The 27,588-nt window shown below is 39.2% G+C and overlaps 1 protein-coding gene and 1 long non-coding RNA gene across 13 annotated transcripts in view; one reads left to right on the top strand and one right to left on the bottom strand.

The window, feature by feature from the left end:
* The window catches only part of CFAP20DC (CFAP20 domain containing), a 291,242-nt gene that overhangs the window by 169,862 nt on the left and 93,792 nt on the right, over positions 1-27,588 (top strand). For 5 of the 12 annotated variants that reach the window (XM_056804298.1, XM_007499981.3, XM_007499986.3 and 2 more), the window contains 6 exons: positions 4,764-4,900; positions 6,484-6,637; positions 10,264-10,380; positions 11,801-11,932; positions 14,351-14,694; positions 15,093-15,137. In XM_056804298.1, coding sequence (XP_056660276.1) covers positions 4,764-4,900; positions 6,484-6,637; positions 10,264-10,380; positions 11,801-11,932; positions 14,351-14,694; positions 15,093-15,137 — 929 coding nt within the window. Of the gene's footprint in view, positions 1-4,763; positions 4,901-6,483; positions 6,638-10,263; positions 10,381-11,800; positions 11,933-12,126; positions 12,878-12,908; positions 14,328-14,350; positions 14,695-15,092; positions 15,138-27,588 lie in introns of those variants that run through there. The other 7 variants (XM_007499982.3, XM_007499988.3, XM_056804296.1 and 4 more) reach the window with 5 other exon arrangements.
* The window catches only part of LOC130455398 (uncharacterized), a 41,948-nt gene continuing 32,402 nt past the window's right edge, over positions 18,043-27,588 (bottom strand). The window contains exon 4 of the long non-coding RNA XR_008913343.1: positions 18,043-18,637. This is a non-coding gene — a long non-coding RNA (uncharacterized LOC130455398). The remainder of the gene's footprint in view (positions 18,638-27,588) is intronic.

The raw sequence follows: 27,588 nt of genomic DNA, 5'->3' as shown, positions 1-27,588 counted from the left end.
AGGAAGCCCATCCCCTGTGTCACAGGGGATCCTCATGGAAAACAAAAGACGAGCACGCTTACAAAGATTGCCAACTGCTTTATGCTAATACACAGAAGTGCTTGGTGCAGTCAGGTCCCATCCTGCTGATTCTGCAGAAGCAGGCTTGGGACTGAACCTTCAGCCCCATTTGGGGCCAGCTCACTCCCTGACCTTCCAGATGCCGATGTCCTTATCATCTTCCCTTTCTGTTACTTGTTTTCTTGTCCTCCTCCTTCCTGTACATTTCCAGGGTAGCCGTCCTGTAGTCACATTCCTTAGCAGGAGGTTGCTGAAACGGATGCCCTGGGCTCATTGATTGGTAACTGTTGCGTCACTGACTTGGCGATTGACTTGCAAGACTTACAGTAGACCCTCATATAATTCCTATCTCCGTTACTGGCAACCCTGGGGGGACAGACTACATTGGCTCAGAATCGAGTTTTCTTGCCCAAGAATCCTCCAGGGTGCACAAGGTAGATTTACCTAAGGAGATTTATGTACTTGTCTAGATTATTTCTCTGTCTGTTGGGCATAGCCATTGGACTCTGAGGTGACCGGCCACATAGCCGGGTGATTAGAATTTGAAAGCCAGGGCTTAGCTGCAAACTTTGTGTTTTAATGGGAGGACTTCTCCTCTTTCACCCCATTTCCTGAAGGCAGATAAACAAGATGCGTGCCGAGCTGTCTCTTATTTGTAATTACTGTACTGGCTTGACTACTACCCTCCCTGTCTAAACCCCATATTGTTCCGGTCTAGTCTCATCCAGTGTAAATCTCAAGTGATCAGTAGGGTATCTTTCACTCATCATATATTCCGCCTTGAATAACCAGTGATCATTATGGGTCCCCTCAAATTCTGTTAATCCTGCTTTGGTTCTGGTAATTTTGACTTATGGCAGATACCTATAGATTTAGAAGCTAATTGTCAAATCTACACCTGATATGGGAACTCTGGTCTTGTTAAATTTTGTTTAAAAAAAAGTTTGGACTGTATTAAAAGCCAAAATGTAACATCCTTGACCCCAGAGAGAATTTTTTTTATTTTGAAATATTGCGTATGCTTACGATTAATTATTGAAAATTCCTACCCATAAGCTCTTCCATGTCCATAATTACAATAATTCTTATGCTAGACACTTCTTCTAAACAAATAGTGATTTCTGCTTACCATATGATTAAACTTTCAGTAGAAGTTAAGTTTTAAGAATAAGCTAGAAGAGAATAGGGAATTTTTCCTATAGAAAGTTTGTAAACTTTCAAAAAGATTTAATCTCACATAAATTTATAAATTGCAGACTTTAAAACTTTTTTTTTTGCTTTCTTCACTTTTGTATTTCACTGGAGATAAAACTTTTAAATTGGTTTCGGTTCTATTTATTCTTTGATCAGTGAAATCACCTTTTTCCTTTACACTAGAACAGTACATCTATCACTCTCCAGGGAAGGGAGAGAATGACAGAGAAGTATGCTGTTTGTGTGGGGAAAAAAAGACCTAGGGGATACAACTCTTCAAACCCACCAAGATATTCAAAATATCCAAATCACATTTCCACCATAATTTTTGGGAATGCATTGTAAACAGATTTCTTGTCAGTTCGAAAATGAAGTCTCTAATTGGTTTTCAATGCTACAAATTTCTGCTATAAGGGAAGGATCTCTTCCTTCTTAGATCTCTCTTCACTCTCAACTTGGTCAGAATTAGAAAAAAAAAATGAGATTAAATCTTTATAACTAACTATAAGTATAACTGAATAAAAATTACTCTTTAGTTGTCTCTGAATGTAACTACCATGGAATGTCATAATTGATAGATGGATGAAATGAGTTTTTTGATTGTAAGATAATTCAGAAAAGCATTCAACTGAATTAATGTTATTTGACTGGCAAAAACTTGTGTCTGTGTTTAAAATTCATGATACTGTTTTCTATTAGTACATATTATACTTATGATTTCTGTCATGATTTTCAGGAAACTAGGGTAGAAGAAATGCTATTAATTTCTAAAATGATACCTAAGGGGGGGGATACAATTTTTATTATTAGAAGAATAATTCCCCCTTTAGGCTAAATGTTATACAATTATGAATTTGAACTATTGGTTTTTAGAGACTTATTAAAGTAAAAAAAAAGTCTTATGTATTTGCTTGGGTTTACTTTGCTTTAAAGTTAATAATAATGAGGGCAGCTAGGTAGCTCAGTACTGAGAGTCAAGCCAAAAGAGATGGGTTCAAATCTGCCCTCAGATACTTCCTATCTGTGTAACCTTGGAAAAGTCACTTAACCCCCATTGCCTAGACCTTACCACTCTTCTGCCTTGGAACCAGTACATAATATTGGTTCCAGGTCAGAAGGTTAGGATTTTTTTTAATTATTAGTACTACTACTACTAATAATAATAATATATTTTAGGGTAGAGTTCCAAAAACTTGGTAAATTCTCATCTAATAAAGTTCTTTGGGGACTCAAGAACCTCTAGATCTTCTGCCTTCACAAGGCCATAAAATCTTATCAGCTTTATGTAAAGGCACTGCAAAAAGGTGAAGTGACAAAGGAAAACCTCTTAATTTTAAATAATAACTTGGTTTACTGAGAAACTGAGATCTCCTCCTCCAACACAAACATTTGCAGCCAAAGTGGGGGCTGACTTAAGTCTGGTTATAATATAAAAGTGACATATGCTGAATTATCTGACTGTTGATTATGAAAATGGCCCAATTACACCCAGGCTGGTATGAACTGAAGTTTCAACTTACAACAGCCTTTGACTGTAGACAGCAGTTAATAAGGATTGTTCTTTTTTACCCAAGAGGTTATTACACAATTCCTTAAGACATCCAAGCGTACAGATGGTTATGAGAGAACTAGCAAGCTATTCACTTTAAGTGTAAAACTCCAGAATGTGGTTGTTTTCAATGATTGATTGTTACATCAAGGTATCTTTAAACTAGAAAAGAAAAATGATGAATGAATGCATTGAGAAAGTGATGATATGTACTTATTCACTATTGAAGATAAATATTTTTATTTACTGTTAAGAAACTGTTAATGCAACTTGAAAAACAACTGTACTCAACTAAACTATAAGCAATTGAACTTGTGAGTTAATTATTACTTTATTCAGGACATGTTAAATAAACATGAGGAGAATTACACTGTAGATCACACTTGGGATATTTCCTATAGCTTCTATGGATTTCAAGCACTGCTTCTACCAAAATCTATTTCTTTAATATTATGGTTCATGATTATGACTCACAAGATATCGCAGCCTCTGAAAAAATCAAACTGATTTTTCATTGTTTTGGAATGAAAAGTTGTCCTCAAACATGGGGCGAATGTCCCCAGCACTGACTTGTGAAGAAACTAACAACATGCTTGACCAGAGAAGGATCTAAGCTCAGCATTTAGGGAGAATGAGAAACAATGGAGAGTTAGCCCAAGTGGGGTATGGACATGCCTGGAAGAAAGGTAGGAAAGTTGGGAAGGAGAAAGGAAAGAAGGAGGGAGGAAGGGAAAGGAAGGAAGAAAGAACGTTTCAGGGGCTTACTGTGTGCTGGACATGATGTTAAGAGGAGAGTACAAAAAAGACAGGCTCTGCCTTGAAGGAACTTATATTCAAGGGGGGGGGGGAGAGAACGTATCAAAGGGAGCTGAACAGCAATTGAGGAGAAGAGGGGGTTAGAAGGTGGTATGAAGAAGAAAATGTGGTTTGAAGCCTAAAAAGCTAGAGAAAGGCTAGCCAGAAGAAAAGCCAGGCAGATCTTCCTAGATCCACCCTCCAGGAGGGGGTGGGACAGGCTGTTTGGGGGCAGGTTTGGGGGCAAGCAGGCTCCAGAGGTTATAGATCTGAGGCTGAGGGAGGATCAGCAGGAGAGATGCTGTTTCACAATTCAGAAAGTCAGGTGCAGGGCTTGGAGGAGAATGAAGAGAGCAGTGTCTTTATTTTTGTCCCCAGTCCTGTTCTGGACTTATGGAAAGACTAAGGATAGTAGAGGATGTGGGCAGCTAGGTGGCTCGGTGGATAGAGAGCCAGGCCTAGCTAGATACAGGAGGTCCTGGATTCAAATCTGGTCTCGGACACTTCCTAGCTGTGTGACTGTGGGGCAAGTTATCTAACCCCCATGGGGCCCATTCTCAGGGTCAGTTCCAAGATAGAAGGTAAGGGTTTAAAAAAAGAGTAGAGGAAGGGAGCTATGGAAAATTATAGTCAGTGGCATGAGTTTGCACACCGGGGAAGTAAAGAATCCCTCAAAGTATGTTTTCTCCTTTATTTTGTCCCTCTTCCTCCCACCCCAGTGCCCTTTGGCATCTTTTCTGTGTGCACAAACTTTCCCTGGTCCTCAGCTCTGTTCAAAGCTTTCTCGAGCTAAGCTTTCCTACTCACTCTCCTTCCCCTCTGATTTCCTTACACTTTCTTTGGTCCTTTTTCTGCAATGCGTTGCTTTATAACATCTCATATTATTATTGCCTTCTATTTTTCGTACATGTTTTGTAAGTTTGGTGGGTATCATTTGTTTTCACTGTCAGCTCTCTAAAGACTCAAAGCTTTTTGGTGATTCCAAACTGGGCTTTATATTAAATGACTTAAGGGAATTTAGAATTTGGCTTCTTGTGAAAAGACAATTATTATAGAGAAACCGTACATCAGTTTGATGGGAAACGGTCTTAATATAAATTATTACAAACATGACAAATGTTGAGTAATTGATCATTCTTATTTGTGGATTAATGTCACCCAACAGATCAGTTTATTAACAGAGGATCAGGCACTGCAAGAAACAGTAAAAATCAAGATGTGTCTCACATTGCATTTGGATCCAAGGTGCTTGGACCACCTCCTCCTTCTGGGAGAAAACACAGCATGAGAACATCTGCAGAGGTAAGGGAACTGGGTGACACGGTGCAGCGAGGATATGTTGTGGGACCGAAAAGCTGACTATTACATGCCCATGATATGCCCCAGGTGAATGCTCCAGAAACCTGAGAAAAACACCAGCAACTGAAAAATGCCCCTTTTCTCCCCACAATTAGTACTCATTTACTGACCCCCTAGTTTGTTACAGTGGATCAGAGTTCATTCACTTGATGCCCTTATCCTTAAGGGAACTTCCCCCTCTGATCTCGCATTGCTTTTTTTTTCTACTCTAATGCTCTGACAGTACACAATTGCCTGATATCATCTGAGTTTAGGACAGTATGTGGTCATCTCAGGGAGGTCAAGATTCATGTTTTTTCCTAAGCATTTTACTCACACACCTCCACCACCACAAAACTCTGCACATAGTAGGGACTTATGGTTAAATAAATAAAGCAATAAATGTCATACATGTTAATACCTCAAAACAAACTTTTAAATAATATTTTAATGCATATCCACAAAATAGGCAGAAATTCAAAGACAAGATTCTACCTCCTTTTCTTTTTTAACTTTTTAAGCTCTTACCTTCCACCTTAGAATCAATACTGTGGATTGTTGCCAAGGCAGAAGAACAGTTAGGGCTAGGCAACTGGGTTATCAGACAGCTAGAAGTGTCTTTGGTCACCTTTGAACCCAAGACCTCCTGTCTCTTGGCCTGGTTCAATCCATTGGGCCACCTAGCTGCCCCCTTCCTTTTACTTTAAAACTGGATTAGACATCACTCTCTAGTAAATGAGCCAATTTTTTATTATGATTTGCATTTCCCATAAAGTTTTGCATGTGAAAAAAAATATATGTGTGTGTGTATATATATATATATATATATATATATATATATGCTTGGGTAATTTTTTAACTTTCTGCCTTTTAAAGGTCAAGTGTGGGAAGTAAGGATGTTTTCCTTTTCATTTCTTCTTTTTATTTCCCCCTTTCCTACTTACATACAATTATTTGCCTTTGCACAACTTTGTGGCCTTCCTTATTCCAGAAATGAAATAAATAAAAGACCTTGCTTGTCCCCTTATCTTTTTTCTTCTGCTGAGTATTAATTTGTGCTTTCCTAAATGAAATTTATCTATAATATATATAATAAATAATGGAGACCCTGAAAATTCCCACAAATCTTTTTCATATATACCTGAAAAATCCAGATCTTACCAAATGAGCTTTCAATAAAGTGAATTTCTCTCTACTTACTTGAGAAAATCAGGAGATGTGGGAAGATCCCAGGATATTTTATCAATGGACTTATGTTCAAATCATTGCCCTACTTGATACTGTGTGACCTTAGGAAAGTCTTTCATCTTTCAGGAATTCGGTTTTCTAATTTGTAAAATATAGGAGATAGGACTAGATGACTTAAGGTCTTCTCTGTGTCTGTAAGTATGATTGTTATTTCAAGTAATGCTTTTTTTTGTTTTTCTTTCCATCCAGGTTCTTTTAAACGTAGATATGTTTTAAAATATATTCTTTGAAGGAAAAATAGACTTAATTGATTATCTCATCATATAGTCTCCAATGATTTATCTTTTCTTATCTTATAGAATGTAAGGTCCAGAAGTAGCAGAACTTGCCAGCAGCCTACAATAGAAAAAGGTACTAACAAGTCCGAAGTCTCAAGCCTACAGTTCTATGAGTCAGAAGAGCAAGGAGACAAAGAAAATATTCATCTTGAAAAGCAAATTACACCCTTTAATGGTAAGAAAGAATTTATAAAGATTTAACTCATCATGTCAATAGTAGGCCTGTGCTTGTTTGAGAATAACTTAATGGAAGTATTATTTTAATATTAGAAAGAGTAGGGAACTATTATTGAAATGGGTAGAATTCTGAATGATGCATCTAGTCATTACTATGAGTTCACAGTTTTCATGTTCTGTTTTCAAGTTGACCATTTGAAGAATTTTGCCTTTAGAAAGAGAATAAATTGCTGCTTATTAGAAAATCACCAAGAATTGATCCAAACTACTGGATTAGAAAGCATACTCAAAATTAAAGAAAGCTTCAGTTATTATTTTAAGATTCTTAAAAATGAGATTTTAAATTTTACCTTTTTTGAAGGGGCTGCAGACAAGCTTTTGAAATTTCTAAAAACATTATCTTAGATGAAATGGATATTTTGCTTACATTTTATTTTGTAGCATTTGGATCTAATTAGCAACCATTATCATTACAAATTATATTCCATGTAAAACAAATATAGTATGTAATAAGGAAGTGATTAAGAAAACAAACAAAAATTTTAATTATTTTAAAATTCTGACCCCTAATGATATGTATGAAAGTTCTTCCCCATTTCTTCTAATCCATATTTTAATTTCCAATACCAAATAATCAAATGCACATTTTATTTTTACTATTTTATCATGAAATACTAACTTAGATTCAGAAGGAATTTGGAAGATCTGTTTATGCATACTGACTATTGGAATAAGGAAGAGGGGACATAGGATAGAGCACTGGACTTTGGCTGAGTGTCAGGAAGACCTAAAATCTAGTACAGCCTCAAATACTTATTAATAACTGTGTGACCCTGAACAAATCACTCAACTTCAGTTTGCCTCTGTTTTCTTGTCTGTGAATTGGAGGTGTGAACAGCACCTACCTCCTAAATGAGAGTCAAATGAGATAATAATATCTGTAAACATTTTGCAAACTATAAAACTCTATAAAAATACTGGCTGTCATCTGTCATTTTTATCATACCAGTCCAGTATATAATATAAATGAATGAAAATAGCATCCCTTAAGCTTATATTTTTTTATTACAGTAAATATTAGGAATGTTAGTTATAGTTCATAGGGAAAGCTTGTCTTTACAATAGAATCTGTGTTTCAAAGCTTTTTCTTATCTTCACATAATTTTGAAATCTATAGCATTTAGTTTCTTTTGTGTAGTCAGAGCAGCAGCTGGTTAGGACAAAGGTAAAAATCAACATCAGTGTAGAAGAAAGTTGGAAATGGGGAGAATTGCAGCCATTCGAATCTGACCTATTCATAGGATCTGTGAATGCAAAAAATTTGGAAGTGGAAAATGATGATGCTTTTACCCTTAATGAACATCATTTCCTTCTGAAGTTTTGCCAACATAAAGCTGTTGCCAGCTAAAAGGCTAAAAGAATTCAGGAAGTCCCCTTGCCGGATAACTTCTAATCTCTGTGCCAAGCTTAGAGAAAGAACTACCAGAAATAGTGGCCATTCAGGTACAGACTCGTTTGTTAAACTCTCTACAGGAGAGTGGGCAGAGTGGCCTAATACAGTCATGAAAAGCAGTGGCTAAAAATGTCCAAGGAGAGATCAGCCTGTGACAAGAGGAGCTGCCTCAGCCAAAGAGCATTCATCTATGAATGCTGGAGGCAAGAGGACACGCAGCCACTAAATAGAAGAATCCATCACTGTTTTTCTAATAATCTGTTCTCATTGTCAAGAATGGAGAAGTCACCATTTTTGTACTCTTAACCCATCAATCCAAAGAAGTAGAAACGTCCCCTGAAAAAGACAGAATCGAGAAGAGGATCTTTATAGTTATTTTTTGTCACACAGTTGACAGGAAGGTTCAGAAGAATATAAAAGAGGAAAAGGGGGTGGGGGAGGAGTCAATAAACCCAAGTTGAAACTAGGGTTTTCTTGCATATTTTCAGAAAAGACACAATTTCTTGTTAATTATAACCACTGCGGTGGCATGTAATAGAAGGGTATATGCTTCTCAGAGATGTTACACACTGTCATGGGGGACGCTACTGTTTGTGGGTACTTCACACATCAGAGTATTATGGGATCTTCCTAGGGAGAGCCACCATTATTTTAAAGCATGTGACTTAAGAATCAATCCCAAAGCATTAAGTGCTAGACCCTGCAATCCATATGGGAAAACTAACATGAAATAAAAAATTCCTATTGTCACTCATATATACAAAAACATTTTTAACAGCACTTTTTGTGAGAGCAAAGAATTAGAAACTTTGGTATATAAATGTAATGGACTATTAAAATACCTCCTTCCCTCCTAAGAAATTGTGAGAATTGCATATTCAGAGAAAAGGGAAGACTTGATCTGAACAGATGTAGAGTGAGGTGAACAGAATCAAAGGGACAGTTTACTTGATGAACAACAGTACTGTAAAGGAAAGAACAGGCTACAGCCCTCAGATCCATGCAGTGACCAGTCAGGGCTTTGGAAGGCTAATGATGAGGCAGCTGCTTCCACACGTGGCTGACTTGACGAATTATTTTGGTTGACTAGTTACTTTTACAAGGGAGCATTTCTCTTGGGAAAGGGCATGTTGGTAAGTAGTACTAGAGCTACAAAAACAGAGATGAAAAGCTTCAGTATACATAAGAATGATCAGGAAAAAAACAGAAGGAAGTTTAGAAGTTCAGTAACAGGAATGTTGTCGCTACTATGTTAAATTTAGTATTTGCTTTAAAAACTGCATAAGTTCACAATTTCACATACAATTCCTTTTTCTGTTCTTTATATACCAAAACATTCGCATTTCTTGATGATTGCTGAGTTAATTATTAAGAGCATTTAAAAAGAAAAAAATGGGAATGCCATTTGTCCAGATTATAACATGTGAGTCAAATGGCCAGTCCATTGCATTGTTACATCAGTTCATGTTTTCGGGACAGGCAGTGTCTCAAACAGGACAATGCATTGAACTTGATTTTCAAAAGGAGAAAGAGAATGGTGGATTGCATTTGAGAGCAGGCACTGCTTTTAACAATCCTAAATTGTTGTGTGGTGCAAAAGGCCATTTTTCAACACAAACACTCATGTGTTGAAGCCTGCTATTTTGGAGAAATGCATGCCCCATTCCAGGGAGTTGCTGCCTATGATATTGGAGTCACATATGATCAGAAGATGAGTTGACTCAGTCATGTAACATAAGTCAGGGCTAATGGATGGACTGCCCAAGTGTTCTGCCTTCAGGGCACTGCGGGATCTTCTATAGAAGAACATGGAGGAATGTAGATGAATTTCACAGAGTTCAGAGGCATGGGTAGGAGGCACCCTGGTGAGGCTACAGATCCATTGAAATGTGTTGATTTGCAAATTCTGCTACTTGATTATTGTAGAAATACAAAGGTTAATAATTCTATGGAAAATGGGATTCCAGAGTGTAGGAATAAAAGCCTGTTTCCTATCTAGGAAAAAGTTGGGCTGCTTCTAACATATCTTATATGAGAATGTTTCAAAAATAATACTGTTAGGTACCTTTTTTTCTTTTGTAGCATATAATTGTGTTATTTACTAGATCATCTCAAATTCTCATGGTATCCTGTATTTTTGCTTTGTGATCATTGATATGGTAATGGTACAGCTGATCTCCATATTATGCATCCGCATCCCCCTCAAGAACCATCCGCAGATAAGAATAATAGTAGACGGAGATTACGGCTAAAAAGCACCAGCAAAGACAGAACAGAGACACCCAGTGGTATGGCACAAATTTGACACTATATTATATCTATGGTTTATTCAGAGCAATAGATTCTCTCTGCATGTTGTAAAATCCAAAGGACTATGAATAAGTTCACTTATAATATAAATGTCTGTGCTATAGGGATTATATTGCTATTCAAGAATTGCTTTGTAGCTGCTAACAGAGATTTATAGGATTAACAAGTGGTACAGAAACTGAGAACCTTTCCTCTTTCTAGATGAGAAGCCCAGGAAAGTTCCCTTATTACTTTACAATTTTACACATGTGACATAGGAAGATGCTGCCAGCAGGCTTTGCTGAAACCCTAGTGATCACCATCATTTGCCTTTTGTAATGTTTCTCTCCTTTTCCAAAACACAGCTAATGCTTTTTCTCAGGTTGTTGGCTTATGTTACCATTTAGGCAGTTAGGTGGCCCAGAGGATTGAGCACCAAGTCTATATCAGGTCAGGAAGATCCTTCCTAGCTCTATGACCCTGGACGAGTCCCTTAATCACTGGCTGCCTCTGTTTTCTCACCTGTAAAGTGAAGATAATAACTGCACTCACTGCCCAGGATTGATCTTTATATCCATTTATATCTTTATATCCATTGACATATTATTTCTAAAGTGCTTGGCAAACTTTAAAGCTATAAATGCTAGGTATTATTATTATGAAAATTAAAAGGAGGAGAGACGTTCCTACTATGTGCCAGATGGTGTGCTAAGCACAGTTGTTATTAGTATCAATTGTTGTTATTTTCCTTTGTGTTCTTTTCCAAACTAAAATACTTTATAAAGTAAAAATCATTACGTCTAGTCATTGTCGCTTAAATAAATTAGAGTTGGTAACTGAAAGTCCTTGCTCTTCCATCAGACTTTTAGAGACAGTGAACATCCAAGTCACCTCTAGAATCCATTCTATATAGCGCTGTGTGTGTGTAATATATATATTTATATGTAAATATATATATGCATGTATATATATATTATACACACACAGACTAAGAATACTGAAACCATAGCTTAGAAACAGTTGTAATTTTAAAATAACAATAAATTTAGCCTATTTTCATGGCATCAAAGGAAAAGAATTAAGACCTTTTTAAAGTCTTTTTTTGGCATTAAAAATGACATGTTTGGGTTCTAATGAATGTTGACTAGTTTAAAAAGTTACAAAAAGGAATCCGCTTGAAATGCTTCATTTGACCATTTTAAAATGGTCTATGAAAGAAAAAGCCCTATAGAATTATTACTCTTTAAATCATTTCTTAAGAATCACATAATTACCCATTCCAAAATAATTTTATGCTATTATTAAGAAGTCTATAGTTTTTACAAACATTATGGGATATATACCTTTCATGTTGAAAGGACTTAGTAAATGTTTGTTGAGTTGAATTGAAGGTTCTGGAAAATGTTTATTCCCATCAAGGGAGCTCCTCAGGAAACAGTCGTAACGAAGATATGACCCCAGCCAAGCTGACCACTGTGTCCCATCAAAGAATCAACTGTCCAGTGACATTAGATGTCTCCAGTCATCAGCACCAATCTCCTCATCAAATAGGTTAGCACCTCCATTATGTCCTCTCTTTAGATAACCAGCAAAATGTTTATCTGTAGTTTGGGTGGAAATCACCAGCCCTGGCTTCAATCCAGCTCCTCTTACTCTGTTACCCTGGCTCAGTCGCAGAACTTCTCTGGACCTGTTTCTTTATCTCTAAAATGGGAGCTTGAAGTGGTCTTTTAAATTCCTTCCAGGTCTAGACCTCCTGATATTTCTGCTGTTCTCGGGGCTGGGATGGCTGCCATCTAGTACTATATTTCTGCAGATTCCATTTTCTAGGACAAAAAGAACTTTCTGAAATGAACATATTCTTACTCATTGCTCTAATAGCACAAGCCACGGAGTATCTTCGTGACATGTTCAAAATAAATAGTAAAATTATAGTCTTCTGACATTTTTCATTTAAACCTATCACTCTTTCAAAAGATTATCTGTTATTTTGTTTCTGCTGTTTCATTGTATAATGACCACAGCTGAGATCTGTGGCAGGGCACGTCCACATATCTTGCCGAGCAGGTGTGCAATAGTTTTAGAAAGGCAAATTGTTTTTGAGCAAAGCAAAAAAGAAAATGAATGAATATTGTTTGTAGTTTGTCAGTCTTATTTATGCAATGTTGAAACCTTCATTAAAATGTTAGGCGCAATTAGAGTCTCTCGCATAAATCTGACTGTGGAGGGAAAACTAATTAGATGTTTAGGTGATCATTCTTGCATTTATCTTGTTTGCTGCAATATTGTGATTACATAGTAATTTACATATTTTCCTAAGAAAACACACCAAATTATTCATTACAATTGATATGGAAATAATTGGAGTAAAAATAAAATTCCAAAGTAACATGTGGTATTCAGATAATACAACTTGAAAAATTCCTTTTTTTAAAAAATTTGTTAAAAAGTCAATACTACCTTTGGCATTAGGTCACCGGAATTGTTTAGCTTTAGAACCGATATTCTCATTATATCTTCCTTCAAGTTTTGCCAGTGATTTAGGCCGCATGGTGTAGTTGATGGGGAGCCAGGAAGACTCAAGATCAAGTACTGCCCTTCACACATACCGACTGTGGAACCTCCAGGCAAGCCCTTGCCCTCTCAGTGCCTAATGCCCTAGGCCATTCTCTAAAATCCAGAGAAGGTTCCAGACTGAATTGATAGAAAACTTCCTATACTGGTGAACCCATACAACCCCTCCTGATCCCTGTCCCTAGCATTGTTTTTTTTTTGTTGTTTGTAGTATACATTGTAGATATCCATTTAGTTATTTAATATACTAACATGGTGACACTTATTTTTGAGTATTAAACAGGAAGTATTTTTTGAGCACTTTCAAGGTGTCCAGAATCGTATAAAGAGCCCTAAAATACGTGAGATCTATCTTTCCTCTGAAAAATACTTTTTTTCCAACAAGTCTCTGTGTCACAAAGAAATGAGAACCCAGCCCACACAGCCTCTCCCTTTCTCGGGGCTCAGTTGTGTTCTCAGATTCCCAGTTAGTTCCCTCTTCTGGTGGCCCATGTCAGCTGTTCAAATATCCAGATTGAACTGCCCTCCCCTGACTAAAAGGGGAGACACAAAGTGGCAGGGAATGTGCCTCGGATCACTAGTGGCAGGGAGCCCAAGGAGGAAAGGGCATCTCTACTTGTCATCATTTTTCATATTCCATTACTTTTACCAAAGAAAGGGGGAATTGGTTTGCTAAGTAACCATGACGGTCCACTTAACTCTTCCTAACTTCAGTTTCCTCATTTGTAAAGTTTGCCCTACCTGGACCTGCTGTGAAGAGAGCCTCTGATGAGCTGGAAAGTCCTAGAGAAATAGAAGGATTAGGAGGGTTGGAGATGAACCAGGAAAACTCATCCTGCTGGGTCAGAAATGAGTGCAGGGAGGCACCTTCTGTGCCACTGAGCCCTCTCTGTCAGGGGAAGCAACTTGGCCAGAGTCACTCAGACCCTGTGTGAGTCGAGTGAGAGCTGAGCATTACAGGAGATGGGGATTATGGATTTCCAAGTGATGAGGTGGGGCTGTAAATAATACCCATAGCCAAGGTCAGGGTTGGCATGAGAGCCCAAGTCTTCTGATTGCAAATGGTGGCATTCTTTCTACTACAACTTTTCAGTGATGAAATATTTCAGTGTAAATAAGTGATAATTGTTCTAGATGTCTAAATTTCTTGATCACTTTTTCTTCTCTTAACTGAACTAGAATGATGAATTAACTGCCTGTCACTATGGTCATTGACCTGTTGGTTAAATATTTGGCACACCATTCAAGATAGCAGACAATCTTATTGTACTTGTTTATTTTTCTCATTGAGAATGCAGTTAAATATTGTCACTTCAGTTTATCAGTAGTTCAGTATTCCAGCATATTAACCCAAGACCCATCCCTCCACTAATTATCTTCATTTATCTTCCCTAGAATCAGATGAGTGGGTATTTCCTGAAAATTACAGAGATCATTTTCATTTGGACTCCAGTAAACAGTCCATACCCCTGGAAGATGATTCCTGTAATGATTCTCACCAGTTGCCGGAAAACTGCAAAGAAAGTGAAAATAGCATTGAAGGAGAGGAAGCCCAGAGTGCTCCAAATGAGATCTTTACCTTTTCCTCGAGGCCAAGGTCTGTGCCCCACGGCAGGTGTCCGACTATGTTTCCAGAAGTGCGCCCTTTTCTCCTGGATCTGAAGGAGGAGGATGACATTGGGAAGAGGAGAGGAGCCCAACTGGAAGATGACTTCTGTGGTGGCGACAGCAATGAAGAGGTACCTGGCACGGCTTTGTGAATGAACGGGCATTAGAGCGCCCACCTCTGTCCCTTTAGCTTAGCACCCAAGCCTGTGGGATGAGGGGAAAGCTCACCCGTTCTTTGTAAAAAGGCAGCCAAGCCAACCAGAGTACATCTTGTTTTTATGGCAGCTGACTTGCTATTTTTTGATTAGCATTCGCCATATTTAGTTTTCAGTTATAGAGGTGGCTTTTATATTTTATCTTCATCTTTTAGAATAAAAAATAAAATTCAGTTGACTTATTTGATAATAAGATTGATAAAACTTTTCAAAATTATTGTTCTTTTGCTGTGAGGGTGTTTATTATGTTGCAGTTGCTAAGTACTCTGAGCTCTGAGAGCTTCCTACTCTCTCCTATCCTTGTTTCACCCTAGACTTGGAGGGCTTCTTACTTTCGATGTGGTCCTATTGTCTCTGAGGTAAGCCAATAAAAGTTGAAGTAATGAGTCATGGATTAGTATAGTAGGTTATCTGTTTTAGAATTATTCAGAATACAAATTTTTGTTCCTTGAAAGATTTTTTAAAACACATAATCAAATGAATATATTTGAAAAACCTTAGAGCTTATTACCTTATAGTAATCTTTTTCTTTTTTAAGTGAATTTACCTTTGAAACTGTTTATGTTATATCTTAATGATGGAAAGTTTTTAGTTTTCCTACAAAAATGAGTTGTTAAAAATAGCTATAGACTAAGTGGACTATTCTGCAAACCTCTGTGTAGAGTGATTTTCATGTATGCCAATTTTCCCATAAGGGAATCATGAGGAGGGAAGAAGGGGGCATTGGGCTCAAGGAGAGAGGGGGCTGGCACACGGTTCAAGGACATTTGCAGGTGGTGGACAGAAAAAGAAGAGCAGGGGCTAGCCAGGTGGGGGCCTGGCCGGAACTGCGAGGAAGAACAAGGGGCTGCGGGAATGTGGCGGGCAGGCATATGGAGCCAGACACAGACAGGAGGGGATGGGTGACACGTGGGACCAGGAACAGACCTGTGGTCCCCATGGAGTGGGCACACAGGCAGGCAGAGTGGGAAGCCTTGAGCCAAGGCCCTTGATCCAGAGATGGCAGGGGCAGCCTCTCCACACCTCAGTGCTTCAGCTTTTACTTGGAGAGGTTTGTTGGGGGGTGGTTCGTGGCAGGGAGGCTGGGAGGGCCACAGTACCCTCCAGCCAGCGGGCAGACACAGAGAGAGAGCAGTGCTGAGCAGTAACGGTCACCATTCAGAGTTCTTACAGTAAAATTGACATGCTGTAAATTTGCATAAAGTGAGAAGTGTCTGTATTGAGAGGCAGGGCCTGAGCCTCCGTGGAGGATCAGCCTGGAACTTAGCAGCTCAGAACCCCAGGACAGCAGGGGCCTCTGAGAGCAGGTTCTGTGCACTTTGTTCCATACCTAGAAATCTCGTCATAGAAACGTTTGCAGTCCAAGCAAAGAAGCCTTCGGAAGAGCGTTCCTTCCTGCCACCTTCCTCCTCTGTGGAAGGGAGGAGATAAGCAAGCGAAGGCCCACACCTGCCACACTCAGAGCCAAGAGGGGCTACAGTTAATCTGCAGAAAAACGCACTGATAATTAGTAGAAAATGGCTTTATTTTTGGAGATTGTTTCTCAAACAAAATGAATGACAGCTGCCTTAATAGACAGAGACTTAATCAGCATTTGCTAAGGGCCAGGCTTGGAGATACAGATACAAAGCATGGAGCGATCCCTGCTTCCACAGAGCCTGCATTTGAACAGAGGAGGCAACAGGAACATTTATGAATAGATTTTTGAATAGAATTGGGGAGACTAGAAAAGAATTCCTGAAAATAGAGAACTTCTGAGAGCCGGAGGGGAGGAGGACATACAAACCTGGCGGAGAGCGGCCCAAAGGCCCAGGGATGAGCAGTGCACTGTCAGGGAGGACGAAGGACTTTCAAAGCTTAGGAGAGGAGATATTTGGTCCTATTTGGTCCTGGGGCAATGGAGGGCCACAAAGGTTATTGAGCAAGAGTAATTTTAGGGAAATGACAGTAGAATGGAGGATGGAATGGAACATAGGCCTGAGGCAATGAGGGCCCCAGGTGGAAGCGGGGTTCCATAGAGCCCGGAGAGCGACGACGGACCTCAGGACATAAGCAGGCTGGAAGAGCAGTAGGTTTGGGGTCCAAGATCCCGAGGTCTGCTGTGGGCAGCTCACACTTAGATGTCTTCATTTGTTAAATGACCCACAATGAAGCTCCAGGGAGGGACCAGGGGACCAGGGGGTCCATCCGTAGGTCTTGAAGGCCTCTGTGGACACAGGGTGACCCATCCCAGGAAGAGCCTGCTGCTGGCATCACAGCTGGGAGTCGTCCTTTGGGCCCCATCTTTGCCTACCCTCGTGGCCAGGGCTGCCTTGTGCTCGGCTGGGGCCTGCACACACCATCCAGCAGAAGGAAGCCCCCTGCAAAGCCAGGGTTCAAGTCAGCGTGAGCGGGAACTCGCCTCACTGTTGTTCCTTTACTGGATGCTCTAGCGCAACTTTGAGGTAACAGCACTGGATTTCCCTCCAGCGCCATCCGTCCAGTCCTGAGGACATTGGGGCTTTCTCCTGAACTGCCCCGTCTCCCTCCTCCCCAGCATGGTGCTGCTTCTCTGTGGAGCTTTTCCAGGCGGTCCTCTGCCTCATTCTCCATGGCGGTGCATCTTAATTTCCCTAAAAGATGATTTTGGAGGTTCGGTAATACGAATAATACCAATTACATGGCACTTTACAGTTTGCAGAGCACTTTTCAAGAATATCTCGTCGTATTCTGACAACAGCCCTTGGGGGGAGGTGCTATTATTATCCCTGTTTCACAGATGAACCGACTGAGGCTTAAAGAGCTCAAGCGACTTAATAGCTAAGGCAGAATCCACACTTGGATTCCTAACTCTAAGCCCTGCACTAATTCGTGATAGTGTTTTAATGGGCTACATTTCGCTCCTCCTTCCTCCTCTGGCCACGTTTGTGCATTTTCACTGTCCCTCAGGGAGGCCTCTGCCTTGGTTGTGCACATTTAATGTTCTACTGTACCTTCCCCTCCGGGTCCCTTTGTCTTTGTTTCCTCCGCCCAGTGCCTGACACATAGTAGGAACTTGGTATCGGTACTGGTCAACCAAGGGCTGGACCCCGTCTGCAAAAAGCCTGGCCTTTGGGGACTTCAGATGTAGCCTGCAGCCTGAAACAACGTGGATGCTTCCGTGAACGCTAATTAGATCGCTGCAAATCCGCCTTAGCAAATGAAAACCAAAAATACCCTCCGAGGGCCCGAGTTATTTCCATTAACCCTCCAGTCACACAGTCGCCAGGCCTTCCATTGATGCGAGCCTTCCTGGGCCAGTCTGGAGAACAGGAATGCCAGTGGCCGCTGCTTCCCCACCATCCTGGGGTTTAGAGAGCTGCTCATTTCGCGTCCACCCCGGGCCTGTCCGTCCTGCGCTCCCATTCCATCTCCCCCCGGACGGCCGCCGGTGTCTGCCTCGTGTTGGACCTCTGGGTTTGCCCTGACATGCCTGTGTTTGCATGACGTTTCGCATGACGAATAGAGACGTTTCTGTGGAGTGCAAAGGAACTATCTAACACGACTTTTTAAATTTCCATTTAAAAAGGGTTCAAAATAGAAAGGAATCACGTGTGAATTGATTGCATTTGGTTTTTATTAGCCGATCATGGCGTAATGCATAAACCTGCGGGATTTACAGGGCGGCGCGTGATCCCTTTCGATCATAGAGACCTGCCCGCGTGGGACGTGTGCGTGGAAGGCAGATTCTTCGTGAGTCGGGGCTCAGGCAGAGGGTTACAACCCTCTCTTGGGTGGGATGAGAAGAGGCTTCCTCTGCACGTCCACCCAATCGTCCTGCCACATTTGCAAAGGGATGTTTTGTAGATAAATGTCTGAATCAACTGCTAGAAAAAGACGTCTGGAGAAATCAGAGTGAGAAATAGAAGCAAATACAAAGCCTATTTTTAAACTCCAATGAGATAAGCCTTTGCTTTTGAGCCCAGTTGGGATCTCCTGTAATGTTTTGCCAAACTTTTCTGAAGCGGCAAGAATAAACCTGAATATAAAAGAGCCCAGGCCCAGCTCTGCTACGAGGCTGTGCCCAGGCAGGAGCCACTTAGCCTGTCTCTACCCAACCTCGGGGTTCTCCTCTCCAGGAAAGAAGTCTTACCCCCCTGCTCCTTACTCCCACACAAGCTTTTGGGGGCCGAGAGGGCTTAAGATCCTATTTCAGAGTGAACTATTATTAGACAGTACCACAGAATCTCACGGTACCATTGACTGGTTGCAAATATTTACACAGATTTGTGCCATGAGAATGAGTGATCCTAGTAGTTTCAAAATGAAATATTATACTTTCAGTAAAATAACTTTTTTATTGAAAAGTCACATTTCCCAGAGTACTTCACTTTCCCAGTGACTCATTACAAGCAAAGTTAAAATGCCATCAATCTTTGCCAAAGAGAACAAAATATTTTTATTACTGTGTTTAAAATTTGAAGGGGCAACTTTCTGAATATATTTTTCCTCCAGTGGGATTCCCAGGCTTGCTCTGGGATTAGAAAAAAAATGGCTTGTTTTGTCTTTCTGGGTAATGATTACAGCCACAATTACATGAACAAATGACTGCTTTTAAGTCACAAATAATGTTTAGCATCATATCTATTGTTTATTCTTTCAAGCAGAGGCAGCTAAGTGGTGCAATGTATAGAGCCCAGAGTTAAGGATACTTGAATTCAAGTCCAGTGTGTGACCCTCAGCAGGTCACTTCATCTCCACCTGCTCAGTTTCCTCAGTGGTAAAATGGGGATCCTAATAGCATCTATTGCCCAAGGTTGTGAGGAACGACATAATATTTATGAAATGCTTGGATCCCCCGATGCTGATTCCTTCCCTTTCCCTGTTGTTCCAACTGAAGCAGCCACCTCTGGTCCCCCTGGAGTGACATCCTGTGTCAGCTCCATGTCATAACCTTGGCACAGACTCTTCTGGGGATGCATTTCTTAAGTGGGGGCTTACACCCCTGAGGCAGGGGTTCTTTCTCTGTCTTTCTTCTGTCCCCAGTACCTGGCACATTGTAGGCACTTAAGAAACGTTGGCACAAGAAAAAGAATGTATTCATGCCAGCCCTGTGCCTATCACTGAGGACATGAGGAGATGCCAGCAGGAAAGGTGCAGGACCACTCACATCCGGAGGCAAGAGGGTTTCAGATTAGGCAGGTGCTGGGATGCTGGTGAGAATCACAGGCCAGTCCTGTGCCCCTGACAGTGCCCAGAGGTCAGGGCTCTGGGGAAGAGAAGGGCACATCAAGCCAGCAGTCAGGCAGCCCCAAGCATGGGCCAGACACTGCACTGAGTGCAGGGCAGAGAAATAAGAGAAAGGAGCTTAAAATCCAGAGGGGAAGACGGCATCTAGCAGGATGCTGAGATGGGGGTGTCCAGGGGGCCCTGAGCGGCCCTCAGAATGAAGTCCCCCATTTATCACAGCCTTCCCAACCTCCAGGCAGAGGGGAGAGAGAGCTGAGGCTGCTGAGGACGTCGGGGATTAAAGTTGAGTCCTTGAAGAAGAGATGTTAGGGGACGAGTATAAATATATAGGAGACAGACAGAGAGAGATGGGAAGGTGGCCAGGACTTAGCATACTGGCCCTGGCTCCCTTGCTGGGCCAGCCTCCCCTCTGTGCATGGTCTCCCCCTTAGCCTGCCGAGCTTGCTTCCTTTAATATTCCTACCTCTCCACTGGCACATAGCAAGTGCCTGGTAACTGCTTTTAGATGAGTTCCCCATTCCATGAAGTACCTGGGTTGGTCTAGAAATGGTGATGCTAACCATGGTCCGAGGACAGGCTCCTGAGTTCCAAGATAGAGTGAAAGCCTACACACAGGACTGGGATAGCTTGTAGTGAATGAATGAACGTATGATTGAGATTTAGCTATCCGGTATGTATTTGGTTGGTGAAAGGATGACAGCTTGGACAAAAGTTAGATAGTCTGGCCTGCCAAATTAAAATTATCTTCAAAAATGTATAGGAGTATTCCAGTCCTGCTTTGTCATCCAGCTCTTAAATAAATCAAAACTTTGTTCATGGTTGACATAATTAAAAGCGGTGTTAACAAAAATAAACAATATCACCTAATTTTAAAAAGACTAAAAAGCCGGTTTTTCCTGAGTTACAGAATATTAAAGTTGGGTATACAAAGGGAAGAGTGTCCCATCTGTTCCAAGGAGATAGTCTTCAAGAATCATTAGAATTCTCTTTGAAAAAATTACAACCCAGCAAGAGCAATCAGCTTTGTGTATTCCAAAATTATTGTCCAAATGACCATCTGCATGTCCTTTTAAGGAATGTAGTTTAACTGTTGAAGTGCTAATTCCTTAGGGAAATCATTCTCATTTTCAGTATACATATGCTGAACTACAATTAATCAGGCAAACTATAGTGATGTTCCTGGCACAATTATATGATTGAATATTTAACAAACAAATGTTACTTAGCCTAAAAGAAAAATAATCCAAGAGATCTGGAACTTTAAACAAATATATTATGCCTAAATTTCTAATTTAGAGAATCAATTTGTATTTGCTAGACAAATGGCATGAAAACTTCTTTAATAATCTGAAAAATTACACTAACTTGTTTTAATAGGACAAGATCAGAATATAGGTTTTTAAATAGTTCATAATAAGCAAAAAAGACGATTTTGGTTATATGTGAAATTCATGCTAAAATAGAATTTATAGCTTCAATGCATTTACCTTCTAATAACAGTGAACAAATAAATTTTTAAAATATATTAGGTGTTAGAATTTATTACATTGCACTTGTAGTTTTCTTATTGATAGCATAAACATTAAAAACAAAGAAATACATGTTTGCAAAGGGCACAATTTAGTTTTATAAATTTTTTATTATATCAGAGTATTTACCAGATTATTTGTATTCCTTTTATTTTTCCCCACTCCAGAAAAGGAAATCGAGATGAACTGGAATATTGCTCAATATTAAGTTTAGTGTAATAACTTTGCTCTTCTTTGCCTGTATTTTTGCTCTCTGACTATAGGACATACAAGATTTGTCTTGGGATTATAAGTAAGAAAATATTTTCTTTGGCACTCTTAATTCCCATGCAATTGATAAGTTTCTGTAGCCTAAAGGAGAGTCTCCCTAGTGAATTCGTGACCTCCTCCTTGTGGTAACTCCTTCCAAGGCCCATATCATATTGGAACCACACTTTTTTATTCTGTATGATTCTTAACTGTTGTCCTCCCACAAATCTTCCATGGATCTGCCACTGTCCTAGAGGTCTTCCTGGAGTCTAGTTTGTTATGATTTCCATGGGTCCCTCCATTAAACTTTCTCCCCCTCTCTCAGCTCCCTCTCTTTTCCAGTCTCACATTTCCTAAATAATGTCTTTGAGGCCACTTCTTGCATACAAATCATCACTGACATGTGCCAGGACCCCCTGATGCCCAACATCTGTCTCCATTGTGATTTGAAGTATCCCATTTTGTTTCTTAGAATATTGTATCATTCAGTGATTGACTGCCATATTAATACTGATATTCAAAAGATGGGTGGGGGACAGGGTTGTATCAGAACACAACTTGGGATCATTGAAAGAATAACTGATTTTTACACTTACAATCTAACTGGGTCACTGATACACTAACCCAAGTGACCCACCTATGCAGTGGACATTCTTCCTCCTCTAAGACTAATATTGTTTTTACAAATAACATGGAGCAGTGTCTGAGTAATGGAGGCACCACACAATCAGTGGAAAACTCTCATACATGTAATGAAACTAAACATGACTCTACTTATAGGTATAGTCAAGTCAAAAGTCTTTCCTCAATAATAATAAACCAATGGAAGGAAATATTCATACACATACACACATATTGTAGTACTTGGGTAAAGAAAAATAAAATTTCTTTGCATTGGAAATTTCCTTTTTACTGTTATCTTCTGCCATTATGATTCTGTTACAGAGCCAAAGAAAATATTTACTTATTTTTGTACTTGTCCCTCTTGAGATCAAGGTTGAGGAATGAACTTCATGTGGGCATCAATAGCTATAGGTGCAATGATTGGCAAGTTCAGATCTATGATTCCAAGAAGGAGGAAAGAGGCAGACAGAGTTGTGTCAAGTCTATAATCAACAATTAGTGAGTTGGATAAAGAGAAAAGAATTCAGGATATCCAAGCAAGTCATGGTATCAGACCGGCATTTTTGGCACCTGGCCAAAGAGCCATTTCTAGTCTATTATCTCTTTTTTCACCCCCATAGTTAGGAAAATCAGGTTGAAAGTAAAGAAAGCTTACAAAATGCAACATTTGTTCCTATTAAAACACTAGAGAGCATAGGAATAATTGATTTTTCCTTAAAATAACAAGCAGTATCTATCAAAAACCGTCAGCATGCATCATCTGTGATTGGGATGAGCTAGAAACCTTCCCAATAAAATCAGGGTGGAGGTGAAGAAAGGATTCCTATTATTGATATTATTTCATTGTCTATGGTGCCTTTTATCAAGATTTAATTCCCTTATCTCTTTTGATTAGACTTTTTTTGTCTGCGATCATGATTTTCACTTTGGCTAAAACATAATAGATTCTGCTCCAGCTCCTTACTTTTATTCTGTATGTGTTTTTCTACTTTAAATGTGTTCTTTGTAGACAGCATGTTGTGGGATTTTGGTTTTTAATCCACACTGTTATCCTTTTCATTTTAAGGGTAAGTTTATCCCATTTACAGTCACAGTTATGTGTGTTTCCCACCATCTTATTTTTCCCTGTTATTCCTTATTTGAGCTGATTCCAGTAAGACTAAAGTTCAAATATTGCCCACTACTCCACATAGCCATCATTTCCTCCACTGTATTACTGTTAGGCATGCTTCCGGTGAGATAATTTACTCCCTTCTAGATTTCCTTTTCTCTTCCCTCCACACATTCCTCTTTCCTGTCCCTTGATTTTTTTTTTTATATCAACCCATCCTATTCTACTTACTCCCTTCCTTCTTTCTATGTATATTCCTATTACTGTCTGAATAGTGATAAAGTTCTTGAATACTTTTAAGTACCTCACATGACTCTAGTGTCAAATGTATCTTAAGTATCTTCTTCTCAGAAATAAATTTACTCAATTTAATCTTATTGAGACCCTTATGTTTTAGTTTTCTGTTTACCTTTTTATGCTTTTCTTGAGTGTTGAAACTGGTCATCACTTTTTCTTTTCTGCTCTGTTTTTTTTTCCAGTAATACCTGATATGAATTAATAAAATCTTCTATTTCATTAAATGTAGCTTTTTTTTTTTCCCCTGGAAGGTTATGCTCTGTTTCACTTGGTATGTGATTCCTTATTGTTGGCTTATAGATCGTTTGCCTTTCAAAATATATCCCATGCCTTCTGGTTCTTTAAGATAGGTCTTGTGTAATCCTAACTGTGGCTTTACAATATTTGAATTGTTTCCTTCTTGTTGCTTGCAGTACTATTTCCTTGGGTTGGAAGTTTTTGAATTTTGCTATAATTGTCCTGGCATGTTTTATAGTAAGGGATAACATTCTTTAATTTTTTATTTTCCCCTTTTATTCAAAGATGTCAGGGCAGTTTCCCTGACAGTGACTTGTCTGGGTTCTTTATTTGATCATCACTTTCAGGTATTCTGATGATGCTTAGACCTACTTTCTAGGAGAGCTGTTTTTTTAGTGAGGTATTTCAGATTTTCTTTTATTTTTTCACTCTTTTGATTTTGTCATATTGTTTCTGGTGCCTTGTGGAGTCATAGCTTTCATTTGCTCAATTTTAATTTTTAGAAAGTTATTTTTTCTTGAGTTTTTGTGTTTCCTGGTTGTTAAATATTTCTATCATTTCTTTTATTATTTGATTTTTCAGCTTCTTTTAAATTTCATCCAAGAGGTCTTTTGGAGTCTGACATCCCTTGAGGCTTCATATGCTTCTCTTCTTCCATTGTGGTCATCTTCTGAGTTTATATTTTCATCTTCCCTGCTACGAGAGTAACTTTCTAAACTTAGGTGTTTTTATATCTTTTGCTCATTTTTCTAGTTATTTTTCCCCTTTGTTACTTGGTCTTTCTATTGAGTTTCAAATATGCTTCTAGTGTGCAGGGAGTACTATTCCCAGCTTGCATTGTTGCCTTCTCTGGTGTTTGGGACAGGCCTGACTGTTTTGGGGGCTCTTGGTGTATACTTCCAGTAGGTAGACCAAGTGGGACAGCTTACAACAGTTTTTTCCAACTAGATTCCTCTCCCCCTTCTTTTGATTTCCCTGTTGTCTCCTCTGTTGGGCTGGCTATAAACTGCTCTGCCGTTTCATCACCTCAAGCCACATGGAAGTGGGGAGGGCAAGCCATTGGACTGATCTTCCACTCTGCCATTTGTTGCCTTAGGTTGTTTGGTAGAGTTAGTGCTGCCCCAATATTGCTTTTCCATAGCTTCAAGCCATTTGGCAGTACCTAGAGCTATTTCCTGCTCCACCTTTTCATTACCTCAGGTCATGTAGAAGTGGATAGGGCTGGCATGGAGCTGCTGTGAGTAGGGCTATTCCTGACTCTAAAGTTTCCATACTCACATCTCCACAGGGCTGGTCTTGAGCTTCTCCCAGGCTACTATTTTATTGCCTCAGGCCTCTTGGCATTAAGTAGGGCTCCTCCAAGGATGCCCACTATCACCACTACTATTCAGTAATGTAATAGAAATTCTATTTACAGCAATAAGAGAAGAAAAAGAAATTAACAGAATTGTAATAGGTAGTGAGGAACCTAAATTGCAGATGATATATGATGTTATACTTAGAGAATCCTAGACAATCGACTAAAAAAAGAGTTGAAATTTGTCATAGTTGCAAGATACAAAATACACCCACATAAATCATCACCATTTCTGTATATTATCAACAAAGTCAGCAGCAAGAGATTAAAAGGAAAATTCCATTTACAATAACTCTAGACAAAATAAAATACCTAAGCATGTACCTGCGAGTAAACTCACAACTATATGAACACAATCAAAACACTTCACACAAATAAATTCAGATTTAAATATTTGAAAAAATGTTAATTGCTCATGAGTATGCCAAGTCAATATAATAAAAAGGATCATTCTATTCTGCCTAACTGAATTTACTTATTCAGTGCCATGCCAATCAAACTACCAAAAAAATTATTTTATAGAGCTAGAAAAGGTAATAACAAAATTCATCTGTATGAAAAAGGATCAAGAATAGCAAGAGAATTAATGAAAAAAATATGAAGGGCAGTGACCAGATCTTAAATTATTATAAAGCAGTAATCATCAAATCAATTTAATACTGCCTAAGAAATAGAATGGTGACTCAATGGGATAGAATTGGTACATAATTCACAGTAATAAATGATCATATTAATCTAATGTTTGTTAAACCCCAGATTTGGGGACAATAACTTATTATTTGACAAAAATGGCTAGGAAAAATAGAAACCAGTTTGGCAGAAATTAGGTATAAACCAATATCTCATACCATATACCAAGATAAAGTCAAAATGGGTACATGACTTAGACACAAAGCATATAAGGAGATTAGAGGAGCATGGAATAGTTTACCTGTCATATCAATGAATAAGGGAAGAATTTATGACCAAACAAGAGGAAGAGATCATTTTGAAATGTAAAATGGATAATGTTGAGCATATTAAATGAATTGGTTTTTGCACAAACAAAATGAATGCATCCAAGATTAGAAGAGAAATAGAAAACTGGAGGGGGTGGGGGGAATCTTACATGCAGTTTCTCTGGTAGGCCTCATTTCTCAAACATATGGAGAACTGAGTCAAATCTGTAAGAATACAAACCATTCTCTAGTTGATAAACTCAAAGGATATAAAGAGGAAGTTTTCAGATCCAGAAATCAAAACTAGCTTTAGTCATATGAAAAAACGTTCTAAATCACTTTTAGAGAAATCCAAATTGGTATCACCTCACAGCTATCAGATTGGCTAATATGACAGAAAAGGGAAATGATAAATGCTAGAGGAGATGCAGGAAAATTGGGACACCAATGCCCTCTTGGTGGAGTTGTGAACTGATTGAACCATTCTGAAGAGCAATTTGGAACTATACCCCAAGGGTATAAACTAACCGTCCCTACCCTTTGACCTAGCAATATGCTACTAGGTATGTATCTCAAAGAGATTGAGAGAGAGAGAGAGAGAGACAGACAGAGACAGACAGAGAGAGAGAGAGAAGGACCTATCTGCACACAAATATTTATAGCAACTTTTTTTGTAGTGGGAAAGAATTGGAGATTATAGGAATGTCGATCAAATGGAGAATGGCTGAACAAATTGTGGCATAGGATTGTAATGGAATACTACTGTGCCATAAGAAATAATGAGCAGGATGCTTTCAGAAAAACCTGAGAAGACTTCGATAAACTGTTACTAGGTAAAGTGAGCCAAACCAGGAGAACACTGACACAGTAACAGCAGTATTGTCCAATGATCAATGGTGAATGGCTCAGCTACCCTCAGGAAAACAATGATCTAAAAAAGTTCCAAAGAACTTTTGACGGCACGTGCTCTTCACCACCAGAGAAAGAATTGACGGAGTCCGAATGCAGATCAAAACATGCTATTCTTCACTTTATTTTCTTCATTAAAAGAAAATTATGTGAGTCTTCTTCCACAACATGACCAGTATGGAAATACATTTTGCATGATCGCACATGTATGATGTAGATCAGATCACTCACTGTCTCAGAGCGGGGTGAGGGGAGAGAGGAAGGGAGAGAATGGGAAATTCAAAACTTTAGAAAACAAATGTTAAAAAATATTACATGTCATCTGAAAAAAAATGTACAAAAAAGTAAACT

The sequence above is a fragment of the Monodelphis domestica genome, chromosome 7 (assembly GCF_027887165.1).
Source record: "Monodelphis domestica isolate mMonDom1 chromosome 7, mMonDom1.pri, whole genome shotgun sequence".
Classification (NCBI taxonomy): Eukaryota; Metazoa; Chordata; class Mammalia; order Didelphimorphia; family Didelphidae; genus Monodelphis; species Monodelphis domestica.
Note: the sequence above shows the minus strand (reverse complement) of the source record. Positions and strands in the feature narration are given on the sequence as shown.